The following is a 12,978-nucleotide window of genomic DNA, read 5'->3' as shown; positions in this document are numbered from 1 at the left end:
AAGAGCCATTATCTCAGGGTAATGGTAGTTTTACTTTTTAACTGGTTTTAAAGCTTCACTTAGCAGATTTGAGTGTAAAGTGCTGCTGTGTAATCAGCCTAAATCACACACTGGGGATGCAATGCAAATGAGCATCCTGTCCTTTCCAATTAAGAAGTATTTTTTTTCCAGAATAAATCTGTTAACTAAACCTAAAGTTTCCTCAGCACATTATGAGGCCAGTCACTCACATCTCAGCAACCAAAGACAACGTTCCACTTGCTCTGGTCAGTAAAAAGAAACAGAAATAATACACTCCGGGTGCTGAGTTTACACTGAGGCTTTTGTTTTCTGGTGCATTTAGTGAAGCGTGGCCTCCGCCATGAGCATGCCAGTTTCATTATGGGCAGATTCCCAAATAAAATCAATAGGCCCAATCAATAAATATTGACTTCTTCCTGTGGAGCCTACATGAACGCTTCAGTTGCACTGCTCATGTCTTCTCTTTTGATTTGTATTTCAAGAAAGTGCCTCCAGCTATGTGATGCCTTGAGCTAAACTCTAACTTCACTGTGCACCATGTTCACCTTTGCTACCAAATTTCAAGAGAACCCATCCAAAAGTGTATCGAACATTACAAATTACAAAACAGAAATGTGAACCTCATGGGGGCAAGACAGGAAATGTCAGGGGTCCACCAAAGATGGTAGGATTTATTCTCTGGGGAGCATGAAAGCCTGCATAAATATCCTCTTATACCATCCAATAGTTGTTCACATATTTCAGTCTCGACTAAAGCTTGATGCTGCTACTGTGGCCAAAAAAACACACAAGAAATAGGGCACACGGCAAATACCTCAGAACTTGATTGTAAAAATAGGGATTTAGATCAGATACGCATCAAATATAATGTATGGAACATTCTTTAAAGGGATAGTTTGGATCTTTTGAAGTGGGGTTGTAGGAGGCATCTATCCATAGTCAGTAGCCTCTTTCACACTGCCTCTTCAAGGTAGGAATTTCATGTCTTATTCTGCCTCGCTGTGCTGCGTAAAAGGTACAATCACTGAACAGAGGGACAGACTGGTCTTGTCTTTATCGGAGGTAGTAACAGCGCCGAAATGATGTCTGTATGAACAGGACAGCCGGCAGGACAGAATCATTGTGACTTTTTGACGACCTGTTATGCATGCAACCTACCGGGGGAGATTTAAAAAGTAGCTGATAGCAGTTAGTAGCTAACTCAAAGAAGAAGAACAGCAGCTGAAAATTCAAGGTGCGTTCACATGTAGTTTTATTCACTGTAGATCTTTACAACAATTTACCAAAAGAACAAAGCAGGCGTGCCTTATTGCAGGATCCAAATCTTTGTCATAACTTGCCATTCTCAGCCTGTAAGCTGTAAGCTCGGAGGTTGTTCTTGTTGTTTCCCATAGTGAAGGGGATTTGGAAGCGGTAACATCCAGATAGTGGAGGGAAGAAAGAAAGAATGCCGGCTGAAATCAGCAGCCCAATGGCAGGCTTACAGCCACAGTCAACATCCGGTGAGTCAGACAAGTGACAAAGCAGCTTGAATCTGTGAGCAGAAATCTGGAGTTTAAGCCCGACCAAAGCTTGTGCACATGGAGAGCACTAAAATTACAGAGCTGGATCGATATGCTGCCATCCCTTCCTTCAGGCACGGACAGATCTCTGCAGCCTGCATTTGGATAATTTCCTTTAGACAAAAGCGATCGATATATATGTACATGTGTCTCATTTCAGTTAAAACCTGTTGTTACTAAGGAGATGGAGCCAGGGTCAAATCAGTGTCTCGAACATTTGAATGAAGAACTGATATTTTCTACAGATAGATTTGGACTTAAACATGTTTACCCATGCTCTCACACACATCATACATTCATAAACACACATATTGTGGTGGAAAATAAGGGAAAAATACCTGTTTATGATTAAAATTCCAGAGTCAAAGTAAGGAACAATTGAAGCCAAGTACAGAATAAAATTCAAAGAGCATGCACGCATACAGTCACACACACCTAGATGCAGGGCTGGGCAGATTAAAAACATGCATCAATAAATTATATTCTTTAAACTATGAACTTATAACACACAAACAAACACACAGCTCAGAGCGAAGAGGCTGCCTGCTCAGTGAGAACGTCAAAAGGGCACAGGGCATTATGAGTCCACCAGTACAGTATGTATAATTCATTGTGTTTGAAGCACACTGACAAAAGGAGCTATTGAGTGGAGAGAATATGAGGTATGAAAACAAACGTAAGGATAAGCAAACAACAGAGTTATGATTGTGTGTTTATAGTTTGTGTGCCTAAGCCTTCTCATAAACGTAGAGAAATGACAAAAATACTCGATCATTTAAAGGAATTAGTCTCCCCCTCATGGTTCAGCCGCTCAATCCCAGATTTTCCGCCTCAGTCTTGTCTAATAAAGCCTGGTTTATTTTCTCATAAACATTATTGGGTGACTGACAGTTGAAGCACTTTAAGGTTTACATGGACATTTAACTCCGCAGAAAAGATGAAGCACTGTTGGATAAAATATCTGGTTATTTGATAAAAAGTCACAGGGTACAAGAAGCAAATAAAACAAGACAAAAATGTTTATTAGTTGTAGTCACATTTTAGTAATTTCTGCCCTTGAAAGCTTTAGTCTAGACAACTAGGATTTGTCCCCACGTTTATTGTAGACTCTGACTCATCAATTTTACTGTTAAGCAGCAGAAAAATAACTTAATTAAAGCCTGAATTCTTTCTTAATCTGCAACATGTTAGTTAGTCTGGAGGTTTAAACTTGTGTCCTCTCACTGAATTGGTGATTAAAAACTAAACTTTCAGCTGTCATAGAAAACTGATGTGAGTTCAGACTGTTTACTTACAAATAACTGAGCCTCCTACCTGCCTGTCAAACACCATCAAACCATCAACCTTCCCAAGACAGTCTGGATTTGGGTGCAGTCTTGCAGGGATCAATGGCTGTGAAGTCTGGCGGCCAGTGGCTGCTTGCTCTGCTGCCTTTCAGCGGCTAACAAGCGGAGCTAACTGCTAACAGCCACCGCTGCAACTAACAAACTCCACAAGTCCATTCAGCAGCTTCACCATCCACAGTCAGACACACACGGCTGATTATTTACTGCTGAATGACAGCTCACAACTTGCACCAACTGCTGTGGTGTGAGTGTTTTTGCTGGTTAACGAAACATCCAGGCACAGACTATTTACTGGAGTTTTCTCATGCAGCATTTCAAGAGAACTGCAAGCACAGCTATCCTTAACTTTTAATGTCTGATAGTCCACCATTTTCACCACGACTCGTCTCATGGTCTCTAGTTTTAGCTCGTCATTGTCTCGTTTCCGTCATGAAAAAAGGTTGCTGTTTGAAAGTTTTCTTCATAGTTTTTGTCAATGAAATCAACACTGAAACAGATGTTCCCTAATGCATACTCATGGGCTTCTCCTTCACAACAACAAAAACAGAATTTCTACAAATCCAAGCTGAACTATTCATAACTAATGGCCATAACATGACTCTATCCTGTGTTCCTACGACTCAGTGTCAAAACTCATTCGCTCATTTGTTCACTAATGAGCGGAGAGACCCGGTGGTTTACAGCACAGTATAATGAGCATTAGATCGAGGTTTCTGAAATGTATGAATCATCATCATTTTGCATCCTCAGGTGTAGGATGGCATAACTGTTCATTTTTGTGCCTGTGAAATGCATTTTTAATGTGGGGTTATTATCAGAAAGTAGTGTAAATAAATACAAATGGCCAACAGTAAACGATGCACTGTACAGTGCTTGGGACACAGCCCAGGATAGAACTTTCATATGTTAATTTACAGCTGTACAAATACTTCAAGATTAACAGACACAGTCTCTAACTCCTCTTATAACATGGCCTTGTAACACGGTCTTGCTGATGGAGAATGGATGAAAAATTGTCCAGGCTTACTACAAGTGACAGAAACATTCAGAGAGCCAGTCGAGCCCTGATTGAGGCTAAGACCCCAGGTCCACCAAAGCGTTTTTTTCCCCCAGCTGAAAGCACCAGGTGCTGCTCAGGAAATGCCCCGCTGGGAGCATTTAAGAGAGCTTTTGAGGTGCAGAACTTTTTTCAGCTGCTATGACATAGAAAAGCTGCAGAAGTAAACATGCCAGCACAAGGTAGAGGACTTGCTTTGGATGAGGGGAAAGGTGAAGCGAGCAGGAAGAGAAGCTGGACCTGCTGGTTTGTGTGGGTTCATGAGAGGAACAAAATACATGTACAGTATATTAAGATATTCTTCCTACTTTGGTGTTGTTGTTCAGCACCTGTAAGATGTGACGGTTTGTCTTCGTAGTATTTGTCCCTCGTCCACTGTGACTGAATGGCCACAGTGACAGTGAGGAGCACGGCTTTTTTACCCAGAGTTGAACCTTTTTGTCTCACAGTGCTCAGGGAGAAAACACCCAACCAGCAGTGCTCGGCACAGAATTCACAGCATAAATACTCAAAGCCTTATCTCTTTAAAAAATACACTGGCCTGGGAAAAAACTCTTTGGTGGACCCCAAAGCAAAGCTTGCTGTTTCTCTTCCCCACTGCCAGAGTTAACCTCTGGTGTCAAATAAGCATTTTTTCCAGTTAAACTAAAGTAAAATAACTTTACTGACCCTTCTGATACAACTGTAAAAAATAAAGCCAGAGAAAATAGTTGCCACAATTCAGGCTCATAAGTTAATAACCAACATGCTAGAGAGCAGATGCTAATTCTGTAAACCCAGCCAGGCCTCTGTCGGACAGAAATGTACCACACTAAACAGGACAAACTATCAGGCAAAGCAAATTCTCTTCTTTTGTTTTCTTTGATATGTAGCTATGATAATTCAAGTTAATAAAGGAAAATATAGGACCCAAAAGTGGTTTATGTTGCGGAAATCTTAAGCTCTTTCAAATGCAGCCACTGTATTATCTTTATAAACTGGGGCTCCTTTGGGTAAACATCTTGAACTCAGGCTGACTGTATGCGAGCTAACATAGAATGAGTAAACTGAAAATTAAAGATCCAATCCAAGAAGGTAATATCAGACTGAATAATGTAGTGGTAACCAGATGCCACTTAGACTGAACATGAGGCTGAATACAACGATGTGATTTGTGTAAATAAAGGCCTGTGTAGGCTTTGACCATACCTGAGCTGGTATATGTATGTTTGGCTTCCACAGATATTTGTGTGACATTTTTAGGCCTGTGTGTGTGTCCAAAGAGCAGGGTACCTTACCCGCTTGCGCAGGTTGCAGGTGAGGATGAGGTTGCGGGAGAAGGAGTTGGCGAAGGCGGTGTAAAACTCCAGCACTTTGAGCAAGGCTTCCCTCTTTATGACGTGGAGGTCGCAGTACGTTAGCGCTCTGACATTAGCACACGCATGCGCCAGGGTGGTTTCTTTCCAGAAGACGTCACCAAACACGTCACCTTTACCTGAGGAGACATTAATTATTGACACATCAATTGGTTAATAAAGCTGACACCTCGGGTGAAACAAGGGAACTGAGTCTTGAATTTATTATAATTAATTATTTATCATAAGCTATAAAAATATAAATAAAAGATGGTTTTGATTTATCCCAGGTATACATTTCCGTTAAACAGGTTTTGGGACCATTGGTTGGACAAAACAAGGATTTGTGGTTTTAGGACTTTAATGATTCATAGTGATCAAAGTTTTTCATGATTTTCTGATAACTTGCAGACCAAACTATCAACTGAATACTCAGGAAAAGAAAGTCGTTAGTTGTAGCTCTACAAAATTACAATATGAAACCCCAGATATCCTTTACCCTCAATATTTTTAGTAGTAACTACCATAAAATTAATACTAGGCATGCAAGAAGTGGTTGTTTTTCACTTCCTGTTTCAAAAACAAATGCAAGGCAACGACAGTATTGCTCAGAGGACTGAAATCATGGAATTATTTGCCACTGGATATTACACATGTAAAAAGTGCAGCTGTTTTTAAAGAGGTTAAAGAAATACCTGATGGCACAGATCATATTTGAAGACTGCCCATCCCATAACATAGTCAATCGCCAATGTAAAGTAGGCGTGGCAAGCAGATTATCTGTTTTAGAAAGTTATGGAAATTGTCTGACAAAGTCCTACCAATGCTGACGTTGGATAGAGTGTTTCAGGTACTGTTAGATGATATAACTAGAACTTGCTTTGAAGAATTCTGAGGCCTTCACACAAATTGGACCTCTCAGTCTGTTAGAAGCACAATCCATGTACATCGAGTCAATTTGGACAGCAGTCCTGGATTCAAGGGTTGTTAATGTGCGCTGAGGAGCCAGTCTCTTCAGCTAAAGCTCGCTAAGGAATGTGTTTTAATATTATCCTAATATAGCCGTATTTTAATACCTTCACACAATGTTTATTCTCATCTATTGTGACAGCTACAAGACCACAGAAGAAGACATGGAGGCAGGAGAACTGAAGGTGCACGAGCTGGGATGTGCTAATTGAGCAAGTCTGACAAAGTAGTCTGACAACTGAATATAAATTTCATGGGGCTTTGACGGCAGCAGCGTCCTCTGTTGTGGACCAACACATCACATCGAGAGTCGTCTTAGTTTGTGTCATGTTAGAATATTAAGAGGACGTGTGGAAGAAAGAAGTTCATGTGACTAATTAATTAATTACAGGATGGTGCTGATTAGCTGCAGGGATATACGTTGACAATAAAACATTATAAATAAACCATCTGCATCTCTGCATCAGGCACACACTTCCTCCCTTTTTCTTTCCTTAGCAACAGTTTTACCTGGCCAGGTCCTTAGCAACCAGAGCTGCTGATTTCACCACACACACTATCAGACCTGATACCAAGCAGTAAGTAGCAGGTACAGTTAGAGCAATTTGATCAGTTTCAGATCCAACATAATGGGAGTAGATTAAGGAGGAAACTAGAATTACCACTTTGTAGTTGTGTGTCCGCCAACCTGTCAAGTTTACACCCCTGTCTGTCCAGACTCATGTGAAGCCATGACAGGAGACAATGCTTCAAATATGGACGTTGCTGCAAAGAAGCTACAAATTCTAAAACTTGGATTCTTCCCACACATCTTCCACCCGGCAGATCAGATCTATACAACCAGTACAATTTCAAGATGGACACCCAAGATTAGTGTCACTACTTCCGTACCTGACTAAATGTTATGACGTTGAATAATGGCTAGAAAAGTAGGGGTGGGTGATATAACCTGCGAATTTTATGAATGAATATACTGGTATTTTCGTGAATGAGATGATATGGCACACCCGTAAAGAAAAGTGCTTTTGCAGAACATTATGATGTCAACGTGAAGTCTACCTTTTGATTAAACACTTGAAACATGAAATTTAATCATAAGTAGCATGAAGTCTTAGTTATGACCGACAATATGTTTTTTGAGGTCACAGTGACCTTGACGTCTGACCTTTGACCACCAAATTCTAACCACTTCATCGTTGAGTCCAGGTGGACATTTGTGCCAAATTAAAGGAAACTCCCTCAAGGTGTTCCTGACATATTGCATTCACAAGAATGACACGGATGTATGGACCAACCACCTGAAAACAGGATGGATGTTACCCACGCAAGGGCATAAACACATGGCAGAGAAAAAGGGGGAAAAACAACTTCTTATTATAAAACGTTGGCTCACAGCAGAGTGATGTTGCATCCAGAGTGTTAGTGTAATGTAATTCAAAGAGAAAGTGGTGGCATAACTGAGTTGAAGAAAGCAGGTGGTGGCATGTACAGTAAGAGCAAACTGCATTAAGAGGTAGAATATTTGATGACTGGGTTCTTCATTGAGTTTAGCTGCTGGAGATTTGGCAGTGCCGTTTGGAGAGCTGTCAGTCAAAGTGAACACCGCTGGGAGGCAAAAAGATCAGGAGCACATGAAAACCTTTCCTTTTGAATATTCATCACAAAGCCCAAATGACATTTAAAAGTGTGTGTGTCATTTGTACAGTTTCCTGCTGCCGATCAAACAGTGTGTTTAACATGTTGGTTTTCTTCTCAGTTAAGTAAAATAGTTAAATAAATGTGACATAAGGATGATGTTATATTCCTGCACAAATGAACTCAAGTCTTGTGGAGTCTGAAGCACTGACCCTCTCTAATTGATCTCCTCTCCCTCATTGGTTCCAAGCCAACTGCAGCCACCTGGACACTTGACTTATCAACTGCCAGCATAAATTCCCCATGCTAATCACCCATAGCAGATGAACGTGTGTTTATACCTGTGAGTGTCTCCTGGGCAACGCCACAGTTGATCTGACAATAAGAGGATCATAATCATAAGTAGCATCAAATGTGTCATCTGTCATCAAACACTGCCGAGTGTTATCAAGAGAAACTAATCTGCATGAATGTTACTCACTGTTTTAACCTTCAAGTTGAGAAGAAACACTGAATAATCTGACCGTGGATTGTTTGATTTTTACCTCAGTCAAGATATATGACACTGCTGGATCATACTGGGCGGGTATCCTTTAAAAATTATGATACAAGTACCGATACCAGTACGCTTAAAATTATACTAATACCAGTGAGATACTTCACATGATACCCTTAATGCGAATAAGCTGGTGAATGTTTCGTTGGCTTCTCGGCATGCTGAACTGCCAACTGTGTCAAACACACTGTCAACTTCACCACACTGCAGACTGTATGTGGGGATTGTAGCTGTTGCTGCAGGAATGTGAGCTCTGCACCGAAAATAAAAAGGTAGCTTGTGGACATGTTATCTGCGTTAGTCTATTTATGTTAGCTGTGACATGATGGCGTTAGCGCAATGCTATTAGCATCTTGCATTGTTGTTGTGGTCGAGTCATGCTCCACCTAATGGGCTGACTATCAACTTCAGGCATCCTGTCACTTTTGCTGCAGTCCAATGACTCCATGGGAACAAGTCTTTGCACTATAATTGGTCTTACTGGCTTAAAAAGCACAGGCAATTTGTCTTTGACTGTGTTCCTGGTTCTTCGTATCTCACCACAAATCTCACACTCTATTGTATCAACACTTAACTTGTCTGAAGAACTGTGTTGTTTTCAGTGCTCCTAGTTAACGCCATTATCGTGACGTCACCAACTAGCCTGTTAAAAGACGGTTGCGCCCGACTGGCAAAAAAAGGGATCTGGTTTTCTGGCAAATCTCAGGGAATAACAAGTTTGATTGCAGTCTAAGGTAAAAATCGAACTACAGTCATATTGTTGCGTGTTTTACTTCCACTTTAACAATATCATTTATCAATACGACAATATGACTAACAAATCTGTAGATGATGTGGTTCTGTTGGCTTCATCACACTGTGACCTCCAGCACGCACGGGGGCGGGTTCAGCCGAGTGTGAAGCGGTCGGGATAAGAGTCAGCCATGGTTCTCTGCCGGAAAACGGTGGATCACCCCCTCTGGGATGGGGTAGAGTTACTGCCTCAAGCGAGGGAGTTCAAGTATCTCGGGGTCTTGTTCACGAGTGAGGGTAGAATAGAGCGTGAGATGGATCGGCGGTTTGGAGCAGCTTCTGCAGTGATGCAGGCGCTGCACCGGTTTGTCGTGGTGAAGAGAGAGGGAGCTGAGCCGGAAGGCGAAGCTTTTGATTTAATGGTCAATCTACATCCCAACCCTCACCTATGGTCATGAGCTCTGGGTAATGACAGAAGGAATGAGATACAAGCGGCCGAAATGAGTTTCCTCCGTGGGGTGTCTGGGCTCAGCCTTAGAGATAGGGTGAGGAGCTCGGACATCTGGAGGGAGCTCGGAGTAAAGCTGCTGCTCCTTCGTGTTGAAAGGGGTCAGTTGAGGTGGTTCAGGCATCTGATCAGGATCCTCTTGGGCGCCTCCTGTTAGAAGTGTTCAAGGCACGTCCAAAAGGTAGGAGGCCCCAGGAGGAGCTGGAAAGCGTTGCTGGGGAGAGGGACGTCTGGGGTGCTTTGCTTGGCCTGCTGCCCCCGCAAATGAAAATGGATGGATGGAGTAAGAAATCTCTAAACTACGTCAACATTTTAAAAAGTTTATTGGGAAAACTCTACAAGTATAAACAGAAGTTTTTAGGTTCACACTGCTTTTTCCCTCTTATGTTGATTGATTTGTATTCAGTGCTTAGCTCTCCTGCTCTTACAAACAATTAAAAATCAACAAGTTCTTCTTAGAATATTGTAGAAACATATCTGCTGAAACCCCCTGAAGTCAAATAAATTGTGTTCTGTGTCTGTCCTTATTTATGTTAAGGTTTTCTTTATTGTTGTACTATTATGTAACTATTTAATTTTCAGCTTATTTAGAATTATTGCTTCTCTCTCATTGCATTGTTTTATTTTGTTCCCATCCCTTTTTTATATTTATATTTTTCTTATTATTATCAGCTCTCCTGTATTGTCTTGTTTTATTTTGTTTTTGCCTGACGTGAAATGTATTTTTTTACTAAATGGTTTTGTTGAAAAAGAAAAGGAAAAGAAAAGGAAGAAACTAATCCAAGAACACAGACTTTTGTAGATAAACTCTGAAGAGGCTTTCATAATACTGTATTTTCAATCAACAGCAGAAGGTGAGTCATAAAATACAGAAATAGAGCAGTAGGAGAAACATTATCTTGTGAAGAAATATAATGGTGCTTTTATGACACTTCTCCCTGAAGAGATATTTGCACTCTGGCTGTAACAGGCAAAAAAAAAGTGAAATCTGGGCTAATCAGGACTCAAATCTGTGTCAAACCTGCCACAACCATCAGCTCAGCATTTTTCTGAGCAGTCTGCACTGTCCACAAGCTGTCACAACACCCTGAGTAATAGACGTATCCGGCATGCCTTCGCAAAATGCCGACAGAGCGTGTGTGTCACTGCGAGTGTGTGAGTGAGTGGATCATCATCTCGACTATCCCTCCTCTGCGCCCCCCGAGGGCCCCCTTCTCTCCGAAACATCCAACAGTGACTCAGGCAGCAGGACTCGTCTGGAATGAGCTCCCCAGAGATCCGCACCTCCTCGCCAATTAGCCATCTGGATGTGGATGTGGTCACACAGGCCAGGGGATTGGTGGAGGAGGCGGTGGTTGTGGTGGCTGTGGGCGCTGAGTGTGACACTTACAGTGGGGTCAAAAATCACAGCGAGGACTGTTACGATTGGCTGGGTGGAGATGGATACATCGGTGGCGTGACCCCTGTCGCCAGGCTTTGTAATGCTGCTGATTTCTCACTCACAAACAGAACCGCTGCTGATATTATTTTGCCTGACTGCTCACAGGGACTAAGTGTTTGATATACACTGCTACACACTGAATATGACACACAAAAAGGCCGTTCTGCCCTCGGTTATGTGCTGGAATAACATATGTACCAGCATGTGGAGTATTAGCGTATACTGGGTTTGTTGCAGTAGTGCAGACAGGTGACGGGGTGCAGCGTACCAAGCTTCATGGTGTTTACAGTAAACAGGTTATTAATAAGGTTCAGCGGATTCTGAAGTGTCCTAATCACCCAGTTTGACCTCCTTACTTTAACTTTCTATCTTTGGCTTGATCCACTTGTAAAAATGTTCTTCTATATACATTTTTTTTTACACTATTTACTTTCATGTTTTTGACTGTAGATTATTGTTGTTTGTTGTCAACACTGCATTCATGACGCCCGTGTTTAATGTTAACTCTAGGCATAATAATGTCCTTGAGGAAGAGAGAAGTTAAACTTTAGGTAACATCTATGTTCATATGGAGAATATTTAAAATTAGGGTGCAGCTCTCTCATTTTTGGGCTGTCAAATACTGATGTATTGTCATGTCACTCTGCATCTGATAGCCATGCACAGGGTATCCTTCATGTGACGCACAGCTGAAACACACTGTAACACGTGGTTAATGTTGTGAAACAGTCGCAGTTAAGTTTAGGCGAAAAAACTGAAGATGAAAGATATTTCCAGTTAAAAGAAGTCCATTTGATACATAACCTGACATATGTATGCCACACGAGTGACGCCAGCGCGTGACAACCATGAGAAAAGTTTGTCGGGTTATAGTAAAACAATAGTGACTTTTGGTTTCACACAGATGTAGGCCAAAGTCCTGCGTTATTAACAACACAAGTTGAACCTTTGACCGTGTCGTCACAATCGTAACTGACGTGGAGGACTCCAGCCATGAAATTTGCAGCCCGAGGAGGTGGCAGCCTACATGGAGTTCAAGACACCCAGTTGGGATCCTTTAAGGTTTCATGGTGTTGGAAGGAGCACGCTAAAATGTTTCCTAACCTGGCAGTGATGACATGGAATATTTTCACCAGTCAAAGAGACTTTTTCTCTGCTGGGTTTGTAATTAGATGTATCCGGGTCGCGGGACTTTTACTAACAGGTGCAGCTTTGACTTAAACATAATGACAGGTAGCGGGTTGGTTTTGGTACTGAGCTTTACAGGTATGGGTAGGTGCAGGTTTTCAAAAATGGACACATTAGTTACGTGACATTAAGTTAAAACACCACTGACTACTGGTTTTATGTGGGACATGAACAGCAGTCTCAAGGGTGAAAGTCCAGTTTTGTCCACCCTGTACAGACTTTATTTCTCTTTTTCATTATATCAGTTGCTCTCAGAGTCAAGTATTCCCAAAAATGGGTTTACATTGAATTACATGAAAGCCCAGTGCATCTCATAAAGATGCTAAAGGGTGCCTTCGGTGACGATGTCACACGCCTCGGGGCCTGACAAAGTGTCAGCATTGACAACCTGTGAATGAGAACAAGCTGACCTTTCAATTGTGCACTGTCAGATTTAAGAGTTTACAGTTGTTGTTGGTGGTTATTTATATTCTCTTTCTTTCATCAGGTACCTGTGGAAGGTAAGCTTGACAAAAGTCTGATAACTAGAACGTTGCTAAAACTTTTCTTTGGTCAGGAGTTTTTGATTCAGCGCACCTGTTTCTTTCATTTCCACATGAATGCAGGAAGATATTTTGTGTGTATAGGGC

General features: G+C 41.6%; 1 protein-coding gene across 1 annotated transcript in view; it reads right to left on the bottom strand.

Annotated features, from left to right (window-relative positions):
* LOC126401137 (potassium voltage-gated channel subfamily H member 5-like) overlaps positions 1-11,439 on the bottom strand; it is a 63,240-nt gene extending 51,801 nt beyond the window's left edge. Inside the window, exons 1-3 of the mRNA XM_050062239.1 lie at positions 11,385-11,439; positions 10,953-11,093; positions 5,264-5,460 (exon numbers count right to left, since the gene is read on the bottom strand). Coding sequence (XP_049918196.1) covers positions 5,264-5,460; positions 10,953-11,093; positions 11,385-11,439 — 393 coding nt within the window. The remainder of the gene's footprint in view (positions 1-5,263; positions 5,461-10,952; positions 11,094-11,384) is intronic.
* Positions 11,440-12,978: the final 1,539 nt, after the last annotated feature.

The sequence above is a fragment of the Epinephelus moara genome, chromosome 14, assembly GCF_006386435.1.
Source record: "Epinephelus moara isolate mb chromosome 14, YSFRI_EMoa_1.0, whole genome shotgun sequence".
NCBI classification, from domain to species: Eukaryota; Metazoa; Chordata; class Actinopteri; order Perciformes; family Serranidae; genus Epinephelus; species Epinephelus moara.
The sequence above is the reverse complement of the archived record's forward strand: the minus strand, read 5'-3'. Positions and strand labels throughout refer to the sequence as shown.